At 31.8% G+C, this 22515-nt stretch overlaps 1 protein-coding gene across 1 annotated transcript; it reads right to left on the bottom strand.

Moving 5' to 3' along the window:
* Nucleotides 1-3706: 3706 nt before the first annotated feature.
* LOC139904131 (uncharacterized) lies at nt 3707-4610 on the bottom strand. Its single transcript, XM_071886067.1, has one exon. It carries the CDS (start codon nt 4481-4483, stop codon nt 3749-3751), a length of 735 nt encoding a protein of 244 aa, XP_071742168.1. The 5' UTR covers nt 4484-4610; the 3' UTR covers nt 3707-3748.
* Nucleotides 4611-22515: the final 17905 nt, after the last annotated feature.

The following is a 22515-nucleotide window of genomic DNA, read 5'->3' as shown; positions in this document are numbered from 1 at the left end:
AAAAAAAATTCAAAAATTTTTTTTTTATTTTGCTTATCCGGTTTGTATTCCTTTTAAACTTATCCATGGATCGTGCCCCTATATATATATATATATATATATATATATATATATATATATATATATATATATATATATATATATATATATATATATATATATACACACACTAGACTTGAACACACATTATATTAATTTTGTTGCTGCTCACAATGCTCCTTATATATTTTAAGACTATATGTTTTTTTTTGGAACGCCCACAATTTTATTAAAAGAACGTGTTCCTAGCAAGTAACTAGAAAAACAAGAAGATCACAATGGCTTTTGTTGCTACAAATTCCAATTTACAACTTCCCTTCCTCTAGAATTTAACCAACTAAACGAAAACAAACAAACAGAATCAAAAAGGACGTTTTTCTTCAAAGCCCTAGGGTTAAATAAAACGTCGTTCCCATATCTCCAAAGATGCCAAACCGTTGACGCGAAAATAACGAACAATCTCTTCTTTGATGTTGTCGAAGCTATCCACCCATCGAACCAAACCAATAAATCAGACCACTCCACAAACTGCGGGATATCAAAATCAATCCATCGATATACTCTACTCCATAGCTGACGTGCTACATCACATTCGAATAAGACATGTTTAGTCGATCCGATCCTGTTAGAGCACGAAACACAGTGAATCTGTTTAATTTCCAAACCACACCGGGATAAATTAAGACTGGTCGGTAATCTATCTCGGGCTACCCTCCATATAAAGATATTAATCTTTCTAGGTAGCTCTCTCGTCCATATAGTACGCGGTTCTGAAGAAGGCAGAATAGCATCATCAATACATAAGCTTGTATAGAGTACTGAGTAGCCTTCATCGTCAGATAGTTTCCAAATCCAACTATCCTCCTTAGTTGAAAGTGAAACAGTAGCAATAAGGTCAGTAAGTAGCTGAAGTGATTCCCGGTTTCTCGAACCAATATCACTTCGTCTCCATGACCATGACCATTTGCCATTACGGTCCGCCACCTGAACCTTTTTGATCACTCCCCAACAAATATAATCTAGGAATCAGGAAATCTAGTTTTCAATGACTCTTCACCTACCCAAACATCTTCCCAGAAACGTATACTCGAACCATTACCAATCTTTAACTTTAGAACGTCTCTTGGTATCCACTCGTTCTTCCTAACTTTATCAAAACTTTTCAACAGTGAGAACCATATTCCTTTAGTTTTAACCATGTTGGGAGTAAATAGCGAATGATCACCATGAATCGATTTAATCACTCTAACCCACAACAAATTAGGACAAGCCTCATAACGCCAAATCCATTTATATATCAAACCAAAATTATACACCCGCAAAATCCCAACCTCGAGCCCTCCATTTTCGAATGAATTTAAAATTAAATCCCATTTTATCCAATGAATTTTCTTACTCGCGTCGCATCCACCCAAAAAAACTAAGCTCGTAAGATCTCCAACTCTTTTATAACCGCTTTCGTACAACATAACAAAGAAAGATAGTAGACGCCCATACTACTCAACACCGCTTTTAAGAGCGTATATCTACCACCGATTGAAAGCAAGTTTGATTTCCACCCGGATAATTTCTTACGAAAACGATCACATAATGGTTTCCAATTACGAGGCGTATTCATGTTTACCCCAACTGGAAACCCCAAATACTTAAACGAAAACCCACCTTTCGAACATCCGAATTCATGCACAAAGTCGTCTGAAGGAAGTAAAATTTTGTTATTATTATTAATTTTTAATATCATAAACATTAAGATCATGTGAAAATATAAACATTTAGAAATGACATTTTGTGATGAATTTATTATTTTGACCAGAAAAGGCTGAAAGAATAACATTCATCACGATGAATGTTATTCATGATGACGACAGGTATAACATTCATCGTGATGAATGTTATTCTTCATACATTTTTTTTTGTCAAAATAATAACATTCATCACTAACCGTCTTTTTTAAATATTCATATTTTCACTATTTTACCTTTGGTTAATTTAAACGTACACTATATTTGCGACTCGTTTCAACTAGACATAGTTAGCTATGAGTCTACAATATTGAACATGTGAGTTGACGAAATTGGACTGAAAACTTAATCGAGCCATGGTGATGAAGCAGTTAAGTTGCCAAGCGGTTTCGAAGTGGCGGTTGAAAACAAATTTGGTGGGATTGTTGGAGTTGCGAATCTGGGTAGGCGATTTTACGGATTTGACATATCGTTGAGAGGTACTATGTATGTCTTATTATACATACGGAGTATTATAGAGGTGAGAGGTAGCACCTCTGGGGATGATGTCAACTTTCTCGTACATCGTTATCATTATCATTTTCATTATCATTAATCATCATTAAATATGTTTACAAGAGGGTGATAATTCGTACAATGTTATATATTCTATTTATATCGTTAAATTTGTTTTATTAATATATATTATATAAAACTTTAATATATTTTTTTGAAAGGCAGAAAAGAATTTTATTAAACTATTAACGCAAGAGTACAATACAATTTGCGGGATAAACCGGACTTCCCCAAAAAACGCTCCTATCTACAACAACAAGAGCTATAGGCGGACACAAAGAGGGTATCCATCGAATAACTCCTATCCACAATATCGCAACAATTTACAAAGAGAAATTAACTTATAAGACGCTTATGGTTGACTAGCCATGTGTTCCAATCAATCGATATCAACTTGCATCTTTTCGCGATTCATTCATAACTCTTCGATTGTATTTCGTTGAGCGCCATCGGAGAGTTCCAACATATGTTCTTGAAAACCTTCCTATTTCGATTTTTCCATATAAGGTATCCGCACGTCCATTCAACCGATTGCCAAATTTTGGATCCAACTTCCGTCATTTGAAAAGATGAGCGACCTCTAAATGAATTGTTTTGATCCAAAGACCCGCAAGTTATGTCGAACCACTTAAAGATTCTCTTCCAAACCTCATTGCTTGTGTTACATTTAAAAACCGCATGTTGAACCGTCTCAATGTCACTATCACAAATGGGACACCGAACGGAATGAAGGTCGATTCCCCTTTTGTCAAGTTCCGACAATACGGTGAGTTTACCATTCATTGCTCTCCAAACAAAGACTTCGACTTTCTTCGGAACCAAATTATTTCGCATCGTCTCAATACCGGAAGCCCTTGAGTTGATAATCTTTGACCGCACCAAATCCGAGAGAACCTTTGTTGAGAAATTCCCGTTAGAAGCAAGAGTCCATAACCATCGATCTTCCTTCTCCTTGTTACTATATACCGAGTAATTATTACTATACGTTTAAAAATTAGTTGTATGTGAATCATTTTCACTCAAAATATATTTTACTAACATAAGCTAGGCCTAGCATGATATATAAAGCTAGTGATTAGGGTCATTGGGCCAAGGCTCAATTTTTTGCCCACCAAAGCATTAAACGACATATGGCCCTTGTGCTGTTATTATTATTAATAAAATAATAATAATTAATTTTTTTTTTTTTGAAAAGCATGATATATAAAATTATACGGAGTAGATATATAGATTATAGATGTAACTCAATTTTCGAATGTAGAATTGTATTGAAATTATGGCAACTACTCGTACCATCTTTTATCCATAATCCATAATAGAAATAAAAATAGAAATAGCAATTACGAGTAAAAAATCATTACTGCTTCCATTGTAATTTCAAATTTTGGATTCAATTATTACTATCATCTACATTAATCTTCAACCATACTCTGTTGCTTAAGAAACTTTTGCTGTTTTAAAATAAAAGCCTCAACAGCAATTTTAAATTCTTCATTACTCATTCTGTCAACCACTTTCACCGGCGCCGCTGATTCTCCAACGCTAACCGTCCCGCTCCTTTTCATCTCCGTCACCGATCGCCGTAACTGACGATGAGGCCTCACCGATATCTTACTCTTCAATTCCGATTGCGTTCTTTGAAACCTCTTTATTTGCTTCGCCGCTTGCTTAATCGCCGGAAAAACCGCCGTACATTCCGATTCCGATTCCGATTCCACTTTTTTAATCAACTTTTCATTAACAGGATTCGGAATCGATATGATTCGATTTTGAACCTCCGATAACGATTCCGTCGGTTTCCGGATAGTTAAAGCGTTATCGGAGTGAACTCCATAACTTCCGGCGGAATCGGTACCGGATTCCGAGTAACCAGATAGCACGTAACAAGCGATGATAATTACATTTCCAAAGAGAAACACAACATGTTGATTCATCAAGTAAGACGAAAATTCGAACAGATACTCTCCGGAGAATTTAAACAGAGTCGGAATTCGAGTTGACGTCCATGAAATAAACGAAATAGCAACGAAAACTTCGAGTAATCGAATCAATTTCGTTATATTCGTGTACCGTCTGTATCGTGCAATCGCATTTGCCTTTTCGGCTTTCACTGTGTCGATAATATCATAATCATAAGTATTCATCATTTTACTGGAGAAATTAAGTATGATTTAAATACTAATGGATGGAGTGTGAATAGTGTGTGTTTTGTATTGTGAATTTGTGATGAAATTGGTGATTGGAAGAAGTAACAGAGTGAAATAGTGAAGTGTGTTTGTGTGTGTGTGAAATTAGTATGAAAGTTTCAAATGAATGGTAGGAATATATATAAAGTGATGAAATAATATTAAGGGGGGTAGGGAACATAACAGAAGATGAAGACCGAGCCATGATCCCCCACGCGTGTGAGATTATGGTGGTGCTGCCATTTACGGAGTACCATTTTTATCTTCCGGTCCCACCATCTTCTTCTTTCATTTTTCCTTCAATTTTGTTTTTAACATTTTTACAATTACTCGCTCCATGTTTATTTTTTTCATAGGTTTAAAATATTTGGATAACAATGTTAATCATGTTATAATATGTTATAATGGTGATGCACAAAAGTCGTGTGTTGGAGGTGGAATGGGGTATTTAACGCTGATGTGATAGACGTGTTAGTAAACTGTAAAATAATTCGTGTTGCGTTGGAGTATGAGGTGGATTATTGTGTAATTTATTTGAGTTTTTATTTTGTTTAAATGTTAGATTTTTATTTTGTAATAATTACAATAAATCAAATAAATAAAACACACAAAAATTAAAATTAATAAAACGATTACAATTTATTAAAAGTCCAAAAAATTAAAAATTAAAACGACTTAAAAATAGAAATTTATAATAACTAAAAGTCATAATACAGTTACTACTTATTAAAAGTCATAATATGACGAGTACTTAAACAAAGTTAGTTTTTTCAATCGAGTCTTGACTCACGTATCTAGATTCGAGACAACTTGAATCGGAAGGAACCCAGTTATGACTCGATTGGTCTAATTGTGTAAGATACAACTCAGTCGAGACGGGTGTGTCTTGGGCCTCTTGGCTCTTACTTTTTGAGCATTCCATATGACATCCACAAACATGAAAAAAATTCCTTCCTGTCTTTGTCGAAATACATACTATCCAAAAATACAATCGGTATTTCTTCTTTGAGAAACTTGTTCAAATTTGATAAATTAAAGTCAGTAATGTCGAAATCAAAAGAGTACGACTTCCAGTTATACGCTGCTTTACCTTCGTGATGTATGTCCAACGAAACCTTAGTCGGAGCTATTGATAGTCTTTGAGAAGTTATTGGGTTTGAGAAGTTGTATAAAATTTAGAGAGAAATGATAGAAATGAGAGTTGAGTTGTATAAAATTGTGTTTAATTGTATTGTATGGTGAAATTGCATACATTTATTATTATTATTATTATTATTATTATTATTATTATTATTATTATTATTATTATTATTATTATTATTATTATTATTATTATTCAACTGTTTCACGAACTATCCATTGTAATATTATTATTTTTTTAAATATATTTGAAACAGTTGAACTAGTGATTCAATTTGAAGCAGTTGCGTGTCCAACACACTTAGGAATTCCTTCGTGCCGTTGGCTAGCACGCCGCATTCGATTACCCATCGTCATGCCGCACTAGAGGTGTGTTCGAGCAAAAAAAAACCTATCCAACACGCGCGTTTGAATAGGTCTAACTTCTAAGGGATAAATATGTGAACATGCACTTATATATATATATATATATATATATATATATATATATATACTCAATCCGTCTCATATTAATAGTCCACATACAAAAACACACAGTTTAAGGAAATATAAAAGTACTGTATTTTCTGTTTACTTTTCAGTTTTACCCTTATATTTTCTTTCTCCTTTAATCCTATCCACATACATTAATGACATAATAGAACTTAAACTTCTTATTCTTTTCTATTTATGAAAATTGACTATTAATTTGGGACATTCTAAAATGGAATACTGAACTATGAATATGGGAAAGAGGTAGTAATATGTATCTAACTTCATTTTGACATATCATGTGTAACCAAATTATTAAAAAGTCGTTGTTGTATGTTTCAAGTTGCACTTTCATTAATGCATCAACTTGTATTGATGTCGGGTGATTCGTCATTTGCTCCGCTTCCTCTGCTTCTTTTCGTCTCATCTTCCCTTTGGCTTAGTGGTTCGGTTCCTTATTCTGTTTATTTTGTCAAGGGAGTTTTTTTGTGGGTTTTCATCGTTTGCTCTCGGGTTTGTTTGTAGTGTCTCTTGATTTGTGCTTTGTTTTCATGTTTGGTCACTAGGTTTTTGTTTGTAGTTTAATGGCTTTTCTTTGCTTGAGTGTGGTTTGTTGTGTTTTAAATGTGTGATTGTTGCGTAGTTTGACCTCTCAAGTTTTATTCTTTGAGTCTTTAATCTATGGATCAAAATGCCCCGTTTTATAGTAGTTCTTAGTTGTTTGCAAAAAATATGACACACCTTACGCAAATGACACTATACCGAAGTATTATAAAGTACATACAATACACATGTTTGCAATTTGCAAAGGTAGTAGTCGAACTAATGTTGATATTATAATGATCATAGTCGTTCAAAGAATGTTGTATCTATACTTTTTTTGAAATGAGAGTTGTCGACATCACTCCTATGAGCATTAACTACCTTTGCGATCATTTGCCACACATGCACGTATTTTTAGGCGAAAACCGAAATCATATTACATAGATTCGAACCTTAAACCATCTAGAGGGATAGACCGGTCAAACCTGGATCCCGAATATTTAAAAATACTTTTATACTAGTAAAAACTATAGAGAGAATTACAAGGTCTTATTATGGACGGTTAGTTAATTGGTCCATGACCTTTAAGTTATTGTGTCATGTCAAGTAAGAGTTATGTTCACTCGATTGATCACCCTATTTAACTAGAAATAGAAATACGTTAAATAACATACGTCTAATCGAATAAACGACAATACATTATCCAATGACACATGCCATCAGCTTATGAATTTCCTTTTCAATTCCAAAGATTTGGTGTTTCGCATTGCCTTTTTCATGGGATTATGGTTTTATTTTCACATAGCATAAAATTGTGGATAAGTTTACACCGCAAATTAGCACCTAAAATAAAAGGAACTATTTAGAGCAAATATAAAACGAGTAAAAGTTACTCCGTACTTTAGAAAGATGAATATTTTTGCGCATATTATAACAACCCTCACATTTTCATACTTGAATTGACTAATTTGCCTATAGGGTTGTTATTCATACGTAATATATAATTAAATTCGACGTTGATCAAATATTTATTTTTAGTCGACACGTTTTGTTAACTAAAGTTTACACTAATTATATAAAATAACTTTAGTTAATATTAATATTAATGCGTACTATATTTAAAACAATATGTAACATATTTATTAATTAAATGATAAGTTATTTTAATCATTATATATATTTTTGGCTTATAATTTTTTTTTTTATAAATTAAATAATGAGCCCATGAATTTTGACTAAATATTTTCAAAGATAAAACTTATTAAAAACATTTTTAACATGTTTTCTTTTCTTTTTTTTGTCAAAATTGGCACCTTTATTTTATTTTATTTTTTTTCTTTTTACCAACCATTTTTACCTATAAATTCATGACTCCTCATCCATTTTTTCTTGCCAAAACAAAAACTTAAGTTATTCTCTCAAAACCTTGAAGAAAATTTAAGATACTTTCTATTTTTTTTAATATTGTCGATTATATTTATATTTATTGTATATTCTTTGTAAAATTCAAAATTAATTATGTTTATATATTATAATTAGTATTATAAGTATTATAATGTATAAAAATAATTTTGATAATTTATGAAATATTATTTATAATTAAATATGAATTATGTAGTATTTAAACAGTAAAAATAATGTAAAATTCGTAATAAATATTATTTACCAAAAATAAAATAAATATAATTTTTTTCTGAGTTTATAAAACTTATATAGATCAGCAAAAATTATAAAAATAATTACATGGGTCAAATTGGTAATTATTATATAATTAAACTCTATTATTATGTAATTCGAAGGTAAATTAAGAATAAATATAAAATAATAAAAAATATTTTTTAAATATTTTTTCTACAGGTTATTAGACTGATAGAAACTTATAAAAATAATTTTTTGGGTTTATTTAGTAATTATATGGAATTAAACTTGTTTTGTTAACAAATTAAGGGTAAAAACAAACATAAATACAAAAATATAATAAAAACATTTTATTAAATTTTTCTACTAATCTATATGATTAACTAAGACTATAAAAATTATGTATATAATTTTTAGATATTTAATTAATTAGTTAGACATTTTTGAATAATGTTCGATTAATAAAGCACTATAATTTTTGAAGTAATTTAGGTATTTTTTTTAAAGGTAATTATATTTAATATATATAAGACATACTAAGGTATAATAACTAAATATTAAATAATACTTAGGTTATATTATCACATATATAATTATTAAGTACATTAATAATTCGTTGTGTGTATACACCTATAACGTGAAGGTTATAATTAAAAGATAACGTGCACTTTATACGAACCTCACCGCTACTTGTGGCCTAGGGTAGTCCTTGTTGCCTTATGGGAACCGCTTGTGGATTTCGAATGCCATGACTTAGATTCTGATCAAGAATCCTGGGCGCCCGGTAACAACAGATCATTCGAGTGACTTGCATGATATCAACGAAGTTTGGGCAAGATTGTATAATATCTTTTTGAAGAATTATAACCCGAACTTCTTTAAACTAGAAGCTTACTATAAGTGGAAGTTTTTCATAAATAGTAGGTTTTCAAAAATAGAAACTTTTGAGAAATAAGAACTTTTCTCGAAAACCATCACTGTTAATATAGTTGCTATATTAATAAACAAACTTTATGTCTGTTAGATATTAACTAATCAAATATTATATCTCTAGGTTAAGATCTCCGATCACTTACTCCGTTCATTCTTTCATTGCGTGGAATAACTTACTAGCTACTAAGGTGAACTTCATAGCCTCACTTTTTAATGTTTCATAACTGTTTTTATAACTTTTGGGGTGAGACACATGCTTGCTTTATAACTGTCTTACGCTTAGACACAAGTACTAAATTATTAACTATGCTGTCATGCTTTGATTCATGCTAAATCCCTACCGTAATATCGTCAATTGCTACGTTTAAATGCAAACTTAATTATTGTGAGTAGGCCTATTGAGAGTAACGTCTCTAACCATTCGACCGTTGGTCTTTGGTTACATAATAAGGATTCCACGACACTGACAGTACAAGGTGTCATTGGGTAAATTGTTTAGTAGCGATATTACAAACTGCAGCAATACTTTTAGATTGATATATCTATATTGATTAACTTTAAACTAAATCTTGTGGTCTAAAACTTTGGATATTATTTATAAACCTGTGAATTTCACTCAACCTTTTTGGTTGACACTTTAAGCATGTTTTGTCTCAGGTGATGATTGAGCTAGCTGTTTGCAACTTTGTGATGATAGATTTGATGCTTGCATGGAGTCCACATCGCATATTATATTTTAGTTCATAAACATTTATTTTACATTTTAATAATAATGTAAACATTTATTACTGCTTCCGCTGTTTTGTTAACAAAGGTTTTATTTAAAAAGTCTCATATAGAGTCGTTTTTGTTTATACAACTGTGTTATGATATGATTGGTCATAATTACCCCTAGTCCATTTTGGGGGTGCGACAGATTGGTATCAGAACAGGTTTTTTGTAGAGAACCAGGATTGCATATTATGTGTGCCTTATACAACTAGGTACCATAGCAATAGGACTACAACTTTCTTTGACTATAGTGCCTTTAATTATTGCCTTTAATTGTTAAAAGCTACACTATACCTTAGGAACTTCACTTATTGAATTCTTTAATCTTTCTTAGAATGCTGAGTCAATCTAAGAACTCTGCTCACTCTCCTAAGTACTCTCTAATTACGCCACCGCATTTAAATGTGACACCATGAATCTTGAAATTCTTGACATTCCTATGTCATCTATCATAGTTTTGTGTATTACGTATGTATTACATGAAATGCTATCCATGACTTTTGAAATTTCTATGTTTATAATTACTTATACTCATATGTATATAACCTCCCTATTATGTTACATGCCCTTATGCCTTTGTGCATTGATTTGTGAACCAAAAAATGCCATTATTGACTCATAAAGATTCTCAAGACATTATAATGTCATCACTATTTATATTCATTACTTTTAAAAAATTTTGTTTTCTCGTTATTTTTTTGAACTTTCTTGACGGATGGCGTCTACGAAACTCTAGGATGGAAGGGTTTGGATTTTCCGATTTAAAGGATCCTATAGCTCAAGCCCCTAGACCTGAATAGTCCATTACGAATTAAAAGTCTTTAATCGAAAGTTTATCTGATTACGTGCTATCCTTAGAACGTTGGTCTTAGTGAACCAGGTCTTGCATTAGTGTGTCTAACTGATAGTTGTTATGATGCATTAGTAAGTCTAGACTTTGACCATGTCTGCATTTTTGCTTATAATTCCTTGTCAGAAATCATTTGCTTATTATTTATAGTCTTGACACGTCATACTGCAATTATTGCATAAATGGAGTATAGACAAATCATATCTTATCATATCTATCCCAGTAGACTTTGTCTGACACTTTTCCTAAATTTTCTCCGTAAATTACGGAATCTTTTTGCTATATATACGTATTTGATGATATGAAGATATCATTCAGTAATCAACACCCATTTCAAATCAAAAACCCTTTATTCCAATCACATAACATGGATTTCTCACTTGATTTCTCGAGCTCCACAAGCAGCGTAACCGGAACGAACGAACCAATCAGTCATCATCAATTCTGGATGGATTAGGGATGGGTTCGTAGCCGACTTAATCAATGGAGGCGAGAAGAAGGAGATCCCTTTCACTCATCAAATTGCCCTATTGGTGAGGAACCTGAAGCACTTACCAGCGAACCAGTCCGAAACACCATTTTCTCTCTTCTTTCCAGGGTATCCCGTCACGACTATATAATATCTAGAATTCTAGATCTTATTCATCCCCTTGTTCCAACCGCCAATTATCCCGGAGTAATAGAAGAAGTCAACGAGCTTCGCGCTCGAGTAGTGGCTTTGGACAATATGGTGCAAAATTTACGAGTACCAGCAGCATCACCAGCATCAACACAACAGTACCATTACCACCACCAACAACAACATCCGCATCACACGTCTCAACATTCCACTCGGTACCTCGAACATCAACATCATACGCCCCATAGATACCAAGGAATACCAACAACAATAACCGAGGAAGTATTGATTCATAACTTCATTGGAGAAATATTTCGCGACGATTATGTAATCTCTAAAGTTTTAGGGATTATTCATTTCTAGTTCTAGCTAAAATCAAATGAGTTTAATAGTATATTAACTCATTAAATCTATATTACATCTGCAGAAAATATATATTTTCATAAAGACAGTAATAAAAATACTCTTGTACAAAATATTACTTGTGAAAATTTTTTAACGGGTAGGTAATGCCCGAGAAATATTTAAGTTCACAATTAAATATGTTACATTGTACATTCTTCAATTTTGATTCAAAAATCATCAAATCCAATTATATCTAGAATTATAACACGACCTTAACAGCCAAACCTTATGTCTGTTAGATATTAACTAATCAAAGATTATATCTCTAGGTTAAGATCTCCGATCACTTACTCCGTTCATTCTTCTTTGCGTGGAATAACTTACTTGCTACTAAGGTGAACTTCATAGCCCCACTTTTTACTGTTTCATAACTGTTTTTATAACTTTTGGGGTGAGACACGTGCTTGTTTTATAACTGTTTTACGCTTATTAGACACAAGTACTAAATTGTTAACTATACTGTCATGCTTTGATTCATGCTAAATCCCTACCGTAATATCGTCAATTGCTACGTTTAAATGCAAACTTAATTATTATGAGTAGGCCTATTGAGAGTAACGTCTCTAACTATTCGACCGTTGGTCTTTGGTTACATAATAATGATTCCACGACACTGACAGTACAAGGTGTCATAGGGTAAATTGTTTAGTAGCGATATTACAAACCGCAGCAATACTTTTAGATTGATATATCTATATTGATCAACTTTAAACTAAATCTTGTGGTCTAAAACTTTGGATATTATTTATAAACCTGTGAATTTCACTCAACCTTTTTGGTTGACACTTTAAGCATGTTTTGTCTCAGGTGATGATTGAGCTAGCTGTTTGCAACTTTGTGATGATAGATTTGATGCTTGCATGGAGTCCACATCGCATATTATATTTTAGTTCATAAACATTTATTTTACATTTTAATAATAATGTAAACATTTATTACTGCTTCCGCTGTTTTATTAACAAATATTTTATTTAAAAAGTCTTATATAGAGTCGTTCTCGTTTATATACTACTGTGTTCTGATATGATTGTTCACAATTACCCCTGGTCCATTTTGAGGGTGTGACACATGTGAATACACTTTAATTAAGTTATACCGTGACGTAGTGTTCCTAGGAATTTTTTACTAACTCAAGATATGCAAGAACTTAACTTTTTCTTTGAATTGAATATCATAACCACAATCATTAGTCCAAATTTTTTTTTGGAACCGACTCGTTTTGCGAGCCGACTAAATCCAGAACAACTATCCGTTTTGTAGATAATCTAGAGTCATCGTTCCTTGGCCACGCTGTGGATTTGAACTCATGACTTCCACGTTAAAAGGGTGAACATAGTCACTCCACTCCCACCTTGAAGAGACAGTTAAAAGCATTGCATCATACAATTTCATGGATTAAAATATTAGTAGTTTTTTTAATGTTTAACCATTGGCACGACCCTTATTAAAATATTACATGCTATGGAAGTTTCGAAACTTGAAGTTATTCGAGAAAAAAGATTGGAGTGTCCCGATGGTGGTCAACGAAATACAAGTAAAGAGTTTTCTTTGGATCTTGTCACGTCTAAAGAAGGGTCGTGTTGAGTGGAATCAATGGCTTCTAAACCCTTGGGTGGACGAGGACATTGACGATCATGGCTAGCTCCTAATTTAGATTTATCTTTCATGCTTTGGTTAGTTTTTTTAGATTGTATCCATTGGCATTGTTCTAATCTTAATCTCCTTTGTTATGCACTACGTAGCTGCGCTGTATCATGCATATTCTCAGTGCATGAACATGTACTCCTGTATCATTTTCGAGTTTATATATTTATTAGCTTTTCCAAAAAAATAATAATAAATAAATGCTTAACTATTGGCATGTAATTAAAATTGGTATGACCGTACGTATGGGTTGATGGAATGAAAAAGGAAAATCTTACAACTCTATAGTGTGAAAGATCATGGTTGGTTGTATTTGGTAATGAAATGAAACTTTACATAGTGAGATTTAAGTATTTGAAACTTCGACTTTTTTGTCGTATTCATCAATATAATGAAACTAAGGATGCAAACCCATTCTTCTTTCTAACTTTGTTATTGAAAGGGTATCATTTTCGTTTTCTGCTTTTAATTGTGTACACTACTAGAAAAAAGAGGACATGCGACGAAGGCTTTTTGCGGCGCACCAATCTCGCCGCAAAAGGGACGCTAAACGACAAAATTCAGACTTTTGACCAGCTGGATTGGGCCTACACGCAATTGCGGCGATACGTCGCCGCTAATAAATTTAACGTATTTCCTTTTTCTTTTTTCTTCGCTGGCAAATTCTGGTCAAAGGTTGCCGGATGCAATTGCGGCAATTCGTCGCCGCTAATGGTGAGACGTAATAGTTTTTGGCGCTTAATTTTTCCCTCCAAACTACTTCCCGCTAGTTTCTATCTCCTGCTAGTTTTTGGTGCGTCGTAATATAGGTGTCGCCGCCAATGGTGTGTTACAGATTCTATAAATAAGAGTATAAATATATAACTAATTAACATTACATATATTTTACACTCATGCACAAATCAAATACAACGAAAATGGTGTTCCGTCGATAATTGTCTCTTTCGACGTGTATTACGAAGATGATTGTGTTCCGGAATTGTCTGCTACATATCTCCGAACAGAGGATCAGTGGAACGGTATAAAAGAAACCTTCAGTGGAACAACACCAAAGAAGGTCTGAAGCAAATAGTGAATGTCCTTCAAAGCAAATCGTCAAAACTCACCAAGGTCGAAAGTCATTCGTTCAAAGTCGATATGAGCATGTAATTTAGTTTAATTTTATTTTGGATAATATATATATATATATATATATATATATATATATATATATATATATATATATATATATATATATATATATATATATATATATATATACATACATACATACATACATAGATACTTACATATAAATATATATACATATTTATATATATTAATAAATTAGTAAAAAAAAATATGTACACATCTATCAATTTCATATATTACAGCGTAATCGGGTACTAACGAGCACGAGATCTTAATCGAAGGCTATACGAGGAACAATACAGATGACAAGGGAAATTGATATGAACCTTCCGAGGAAACCGTTCGCAAATACGTAAGTAATTATAATCACTAGCTCGTTAATTTGTATAATAAAAACATGTGATGACCCGTCCAAATCCATTTAGACGAATACATCATTCATCGATTTCATAGTGAGGTACTGACCTCTATATGATACGTTTTGTAAACATTGCATTCTTTTGAAAACGCACACCATAAATGAATATCAATTTTCAAGGTTTTCGGCATCTGATGATTTCTACATATAGACAATCAACGTAAATAATAGTTTACCATAATACATCCGTTATCAATGCAGTCAAAATAAGATACATGGTGATGATTTTGTGAATGCAAAGTTTTCTCGAATAAAGCATGTATGACTCCATGCACATAGCTTGTATAACGTATAAGCAAAGAACGAAAGACTTCTAGTAACCTGAGAATAAACATGCTTAAAAGTGTCAACACAATGGTTGGTGAGTTCATAGTTTTAATGTTGTGCATAATCTGTATATAAAGGTGGATCACAAGATTTCAGTTGTTTCATCCGAAACGTTTATCAAAAGATTCTACGAAATTGAGCACCCTGGTAACTAAACTTTAATGTTATAATAAGTACCCCTGTTTTAGCATACATGTAACCAACATGTACAATACACGCAATCCAACGTGTACTAAACTCAAATAGCATACGTCTGTTTTATAGTTCAGGCTAGGGTTTCTATACCTGGAACAGACGGGGATGTCAAGCCCTATGGATCCATATATAACTACTCACGCCCACCAGTTCTTATAACCGGCAGTTACTAGTTACCAAAGCTAAGGGATTTTCAGTTCAAACTCGATGTAGAATTTAGTATGTACTTGTGTCCATTGCGTTTAAGATAAAGTGCATGTATTCTCAACCCAAAAAAATAGATTGTACAAGCAATTGAAAAGGGAGCAAATAAAACTCATGCATATAAATATTGTAAAACAGTTATTAAAACTATGCATGAATTCACAGTCCAAAAATGTAATGAGTAAAAGGGATCATATGAAACTCACCTTAGCAGCACATAAGGTCATTCACCGAAATTTGACCGAAACTCAGAATGCAAAATAACCGTAGATCTCAACCTAGAGAACATATGTTGGTCAATACATGTCTAACAAGCTAGGTCGGGTCATAGTGTATCACAATCCTAATGCTTGAGAAAGACATGCAAAAGTTAACAAAAGTCATCTCAAAAGTCAACTTTGACAATTGTTTAACAAAACGAGACGTGTCTTATATAAGAATTCATTTACTCGACTAGTAGTATCCAAAAATCCAATTTATTAATCTTATAAACAATTTGTTTAAATATTAATTGTAGATTCAAAATCAATTTCAATGAACGTCAATCATAATTCAGTTGACCATAACTTTTAATTCGTTCATCGAAATCACGCGATTTCTAAATGAAAAGTTAATAATTTTTCGCCAGCTTTCCAACAACATGCATATCATATACTTTATATCAGTAGTATATGTATAAATTCGTGATTCATCATAAAACTATCTAACGACAAAATTTAGCATACAAGCATGCATAAACATATATACTCGAGCACTAGACATGGATACACTATTAATATATAAAAGATAAGATATGAATGCTCACGTATCAATATTGTGATTCAATATTGCAGGAAAGTACGTAGACGCAACGGAAATGATAAACGCTAGGTTGACCTTTGACTCACGATCATAACCCCCAAGCAATACCCATAACCTCCATAGCTATAACCCATAATTTCCTTAGTTCTATCCCGCTCGAAAAGCTTGTTTTGAAATAACTCGCTCATGACTTTGTCGTAGTATTTTATGTATAATACTTATAATAATACAACTTAATAATAATATTAAGACTAATAATAATCTTAATAATAATAATAATAATAATAATAATAATAATAATAATAATAATAATAATAATAATAATAAATTAAAATGATACGGAGTAAATTGAATGAGTGAATGAAACAAGAATCAAAAAACGAGTTCAATTTATAGATGTTTGCCACCAGCCCCTTCCATGCGATCGCATGGCCTTAAGTTCCAGCTCATGATCGTTTTGTATTTTAGCTTGTCGACATATTTTTATAATATATATATATATATATATATATATATATATATATATATATATATATATAATTTATATTAATTACATATATATTATATTATTTTCACGTGTATAGGTGACTTGCAAATTTTGCTCCGATGACTCGTACGTTATCACTTGACTTATGTCCCGGTTTCGGTTTTTCGAACGTTACTTCGTATGCTTTAATAACTTGTACTTTATGTTTCGTGTATTGTACCTTTATAAATAACAAGACTCAAATCAATGAAAAACTATCTCACTCGTAATGTAGCTTGTATGTTTGAGTGTTATGGTCATTTACGTTTATATATTAACGTCTTAATATATAATAATATTATTTTAAATTAAAACATTTTATATCTAAGTTAATATTATATTTTATAACATTTGTACAAATTTACATACATTTTCATTTTGAAATAGTGTTTTACTGTAGAAAAATAATTTTTACTGTAGCAAATAGTGGTTTTCGAAAACACTGTAGCTTTTCGGGTACTGTAGCAATTAGAAAATACTGTAGCAAATTAGTGTTTTACTTTCTTATCTTAAACGTTTTAGTTAACTTATATAAATATCAATTGAATCAATAATCGAATGTTACTATCGTTTACTAAATAACTTGAAATTATATATATGTATATATCTTTATTTAATATACATAAATCAGTTTTTTAAATACACATTGCAAGTTATTTATAATTAATTTTAATATTCCAACTTATTGTATATATATATATGTATATATATATATGTATATATATATATATATATATATATATATATATATATATATGTATTTACAAATAGATGTTCGTGAATCGTCGGTCAATAGTCAAAGGTTAACTGAATATATAACATTAGTTCAAAAATTTTGAGAATAAATATTACAGACTTTGCTTATCTTGTCGAAATCATATAAAGATTAAGTTTTAAATTTGGTCGGAAATTTTCGGGTCGTCACAGTACCTACCCGTTAAAGAAATTTCGTCCCGAAATTTGATAGAGATTGTCATGGCTAACAATAAAAATGTTTTCATGACGAATATGAGTTGATAAATGGAGTTTCATCATTATTGACTAATATAGATAAAATGATTTGATTATGTGAAGCGTACAAGTGAAGCTGTCACAAAAGGTTGAGATAGAGATTTAACTTTTGACGTAGTCACGGTGGATTTCCGGATTTCAAGGAATTTAAAGATAATCCTTGAAATCTATAATAGATTTGATTCTCCGGTAATTAAGGAAATTAGGATCTTCTTTGATTAAATGCAATGATCTATTTCGATTGCTCTGTCGGATATTTTACTATAAATCCACTCCCTTCGTTTCCTTATTTCCACAGCTCACATCTTCTATTCTTTCTCCCTCAATTCATACTTTAAATTATTCGTTAATATGCTCCATCCAGTTCTGATTTTTGATATACTCCTAACTTTCATATCTGTCATTCTTCTTTTTCATCTGCCGCTGGAAGAATCTATTTACTTCTACTATACTCTTGGTTTTATAGTGTTTTTAGTTCTCCCGTGTCTTTATATTGCTATATGTATCGATATACATGGTTTGTAATTTTTGAGTTGTTATTGGGTTTTATATCTCTCCTTATATTTCGATATCCCTGCTTCTGTCTTTCTATAATCATTGACATCCACAGTTAATGCTCTCTCTTATTTACTGCGATTTATACTCCCATTTCTATTTCGGAGCTTCATGTTTTTGTTTTCTTTTCGCAAGTAATGGTCCAGAATTCATAGATATGGCTAATGTTTTAAGAGAGAAATTGTAATAGCACGATCTTGATTGATTAAATTACCAGAATTCAAGAGAAAAGATAGAACTATCAAGAAATTATGTTCTTTATATGTTTATATACTAGATAGAGTGTAAGAGTCGTGTAACATGGCACATAATGACGTTATGGTATGTGAATCATCACGTTCCATTAGAAACTCAGCATGACTTACTGTAATATAATCACGTTGATCAAGTGTCATTATATTATATTAACTCATGCTTCAATTCCCAACACTTCTTCAAAAATATTCATAATTTAAACTCGAAGGTTTACAGAATATAGAAACTAAACAGTTTCCTTTATGATGTAATACAGATAATGCGATGAGATAAATGATTTCAGATAAGGATAGTTATGAAAATATCTCTAAAAATATCGAGGATATTTATAATGAAAGATACGATGATATCTTAGAATTTCTAATATCGAAGGATGATGAAGAAGTTTTGTCCGTAAAGGTTTAGATTCAGAAGTAAGGTATTTGTTAATGACTTCAGCAGATAGTGAATAATTTGGATTCTTTGAAGGCAGGTTTAGTCTTTGTGATTTGTCTTAGGCCTCCTTCATAGTTTTCTCAATCCTTTTTCCAGTTCCAAACCTTCTCTTTTTCTGAGCTTTGCCAACACACTATTCTTTATCATCAAAATTTTGGCTGTTAAGGTCGTTTACAGTTTTTGCTGCTTCATCAGCATTTTCCAAAATTTCGAAAACTGATTCGTAAATTGGAGTGCTTATTCAAAATTTCAGAATTGAAATACATAAGTCCAGGAGATAGACGTTATATGTATATGTATAACTGTTGATGTAGAAAAGCTTCGAAATTTGAGAATAATGATTGAAGCTTTTTGGTATGACAACTATCATTACAAGATGCAGATGGGCATATGATGGGGTTTCGATAAATATAATGATTTTTTGGAAAGTCAAAGATCAACAAAATTGTTGGTAAGTTTCCTGCTAATGTGGTGGGAAATAAACGGTTCCCCGGTAACGATGATGAAAATAGAAAACGTATATATCAAGGTTACAATGAGGTTAATCCAAATGAAAAAGTCAAAGTTGATTTGCTGTAGGTGTGACAAAATTGGTTAATTTGGAAAGAGATTGCAAAGTTATTTTCGGTAATAACAACGCCAATGGATCATAGATTCGTGTTAAACTTCTACTTAAATTCCAAGAGTTTTCCAGGTGTATGACTATATGCATAAGTCTTTCCTTTCGTAGGTAATGTTAGGTTGGATCATCCTCTCGGTTGTTTCTTAATTGAGATGTTTTCAAGAATCATGCAGGGTTTGAACGCATATTGTAATCGTCATATGATGTTCTAGAATTTTGAATAACACAATTATTTTTCAGGGTTTTATGAATAGGAGTGATGTTCTAGCACAGTTTTGAAGTCAAAGTATAGCTTTGAAAGATGTAGGAATCTAAGAGTGATGATATCGGTTATATCTCGACTTGGATTCTGATATGTTAAAATTAGAATATGTAATTGAATTTGAATGAGTATGGTTGTTTTGATTTTCTATGAAAGAATATATCTCGTTGTGAAAGTAGTGAGTATAGTTGATGATTTGTTGAATCAGAATCGAAGAATGTAACATATTAATTGTGAATTTATATATCTCTCGGGTATTACCTGCCCGTTAAAATATTCTCACCATTAACAGTTTGTACAAAAGAATTTTTAATTACAATCTTTATGAAAATATACCTACATATATATTTTCTTTAGATGTAATCATGGATTTAATGAGTTAACATAATATTAATCTCATCTGGTTTTCGATTAGAACTAGAATATATAATCTCTAAAACTTTAGATATTACATAATCACCGTAGAATATTTCTTCAATGAAGTTATGAATCGATACTTCATCGTTTGTTGTTGGTACTCCTTGGTATCTATGGTGCGTATGACGTTGATGCTCGTGGGACATCTTGTGATGTTGAATCATGAGATGTGGATGTTGTTGATGGTGGTAATGGTAATGTTGATGTTGATGATGGTGGTACTGTTGATGCCGGTGATGCTGCTGGTGCTTGTAACCTTTGCACCATATTCTCTAAAGCCACTACTCGAGCACGAAGCTCATTTACTTCTTCTATTACACCAGGGTGATTGTCGGTTCGGACGAGCGGATGAATAAGATCTAGAATTTGAGATAGTATATAATCATGACGAGATACTCTGGAAACAAGAGAGAAAATGGTTGAGACGACCCGTCCTAATCCATCTGGACGAATACATTACATTTGGTTACAACGCGAGGTACTTAACCTCTAAATGATACATTTTACAAACATTACATTCGTTTTTAAAAGACAAACTTTCATTTCATCGAATGTTGATGGCATGCATACCACTTCATAATATATTCACTATAATTGACTTAGTAATACTCTTGATGAACTCAACGACTCAAATGCAACGTCTTTTGAAATATGTCATGAATGACTCCAAGTAATATCTCTAGAATGAGCAAATGCACAGCGGAAGATTTCTTTCATACCTGAGAATAAACATGCTTTCAAGTGTCAACCAAAAGGTTGGTGAGTTCATAGGTTTATCGTAAACAATAAAGTTCATCATTTTGATAGACCACAAGATTCAAATACAGTACACCTACCTCGTGTACGAAACCATTTTTCATAATGCTCAGTAGAGTAGGTTCGTATCCTTTTCTCCCTCGTAGGTTGCCTCGCGATTTTTAAATAACCGTACACATATCTCGTGCACAAAAACTAATACACATAACCTGTGTATAAAAATCATTCTCTCGATATATAACATTCACTTTGCTTTCATAGCTTGGCTTGGTAACCGACCTTAACATATAATGCGCATCAATAATATCCACAAAACAGAACATCTCGTCTGTATAATATATAAACTTTGAAGTACTAAACACCACGCCCACTAGCTCTTCCGTCTAGTGAACATTCTGGGTGGGGGTGTTAAACCCGGTAGCTACCTTTAGGATTCGCGTGAATTAGAGCCATACCCGATTCTAATTCTTAGGTTACCAAGCAATAATAATCAAGGGGAAATATTCACAACAATTACTGGCAATTATCACGTCCAACTAATTCAATCATAATCAACAGAACTTCTGTCTGCATAATAATTCATTCGAGGAATGTTTAGCTTGTGTCATGTCACGTCAAACATTTATAAAAGCATTTCATGTATTCTCAGTTCAAAATATATTTCAAAATCATTTAATAAAGCAGTTGTAAAAACAGCGCATGTATTCTCAGTCCTAAAAATGTAAAGAGTAAAAGGGAGCAAATGAACTCACTTAATGTATTTTGTAGTAAAAATACATATGACGACATTGAACAATGCAGGGTTGGCCTCGGATTCACGAACATTTGTATATCTATTAAAATATATAATCGTAATTGAAAAACTCATATATTATATCTTAAATTATATTATATATATATGTACATATTTAACTTGGGTATATATTCAAACTGATTATTATTTATATAGTTATATTAATATATATATATACATTAAAAATACCTAATTTATTAAAAATGTTAATATGATTAGTAACATAACATCATTATCAGGACACCTCCACCGTATCATCATCATCTCAAAA

This window comes from Rutidosis leptorrhynchoides, chromosome 4, assembly GCF_046630445.1.
Source record: "Rutidosis leptorrhynchoides isolate AG116_Rl617_1_P2 chromosome 4, CSIRO_AGI_Rlap_v1, whole genome shotgun sequence".
Classification (NCBI taxonomy): Eukaryota; Viridiplantae; Streptophyta; class Magnoliopsida; order Asterales; family Asteraceae; genus Rutidosis; species Rutidosis leptorrhynchoides.
Note: the sequence above shows the minus strand (reverse complement) of the source record. Positions and strands in the feature narration are given on the sequence as shown.

What these genes read in the sequence shown, in the direction of transcription:
- LOC139904131 (XM_071886067.1), bottom strand. Translation starts at nt 4,483, where the DNA reads ATGATGAATACTTATGATTATGATATTATCGACACAGTGAAAGCCGAA.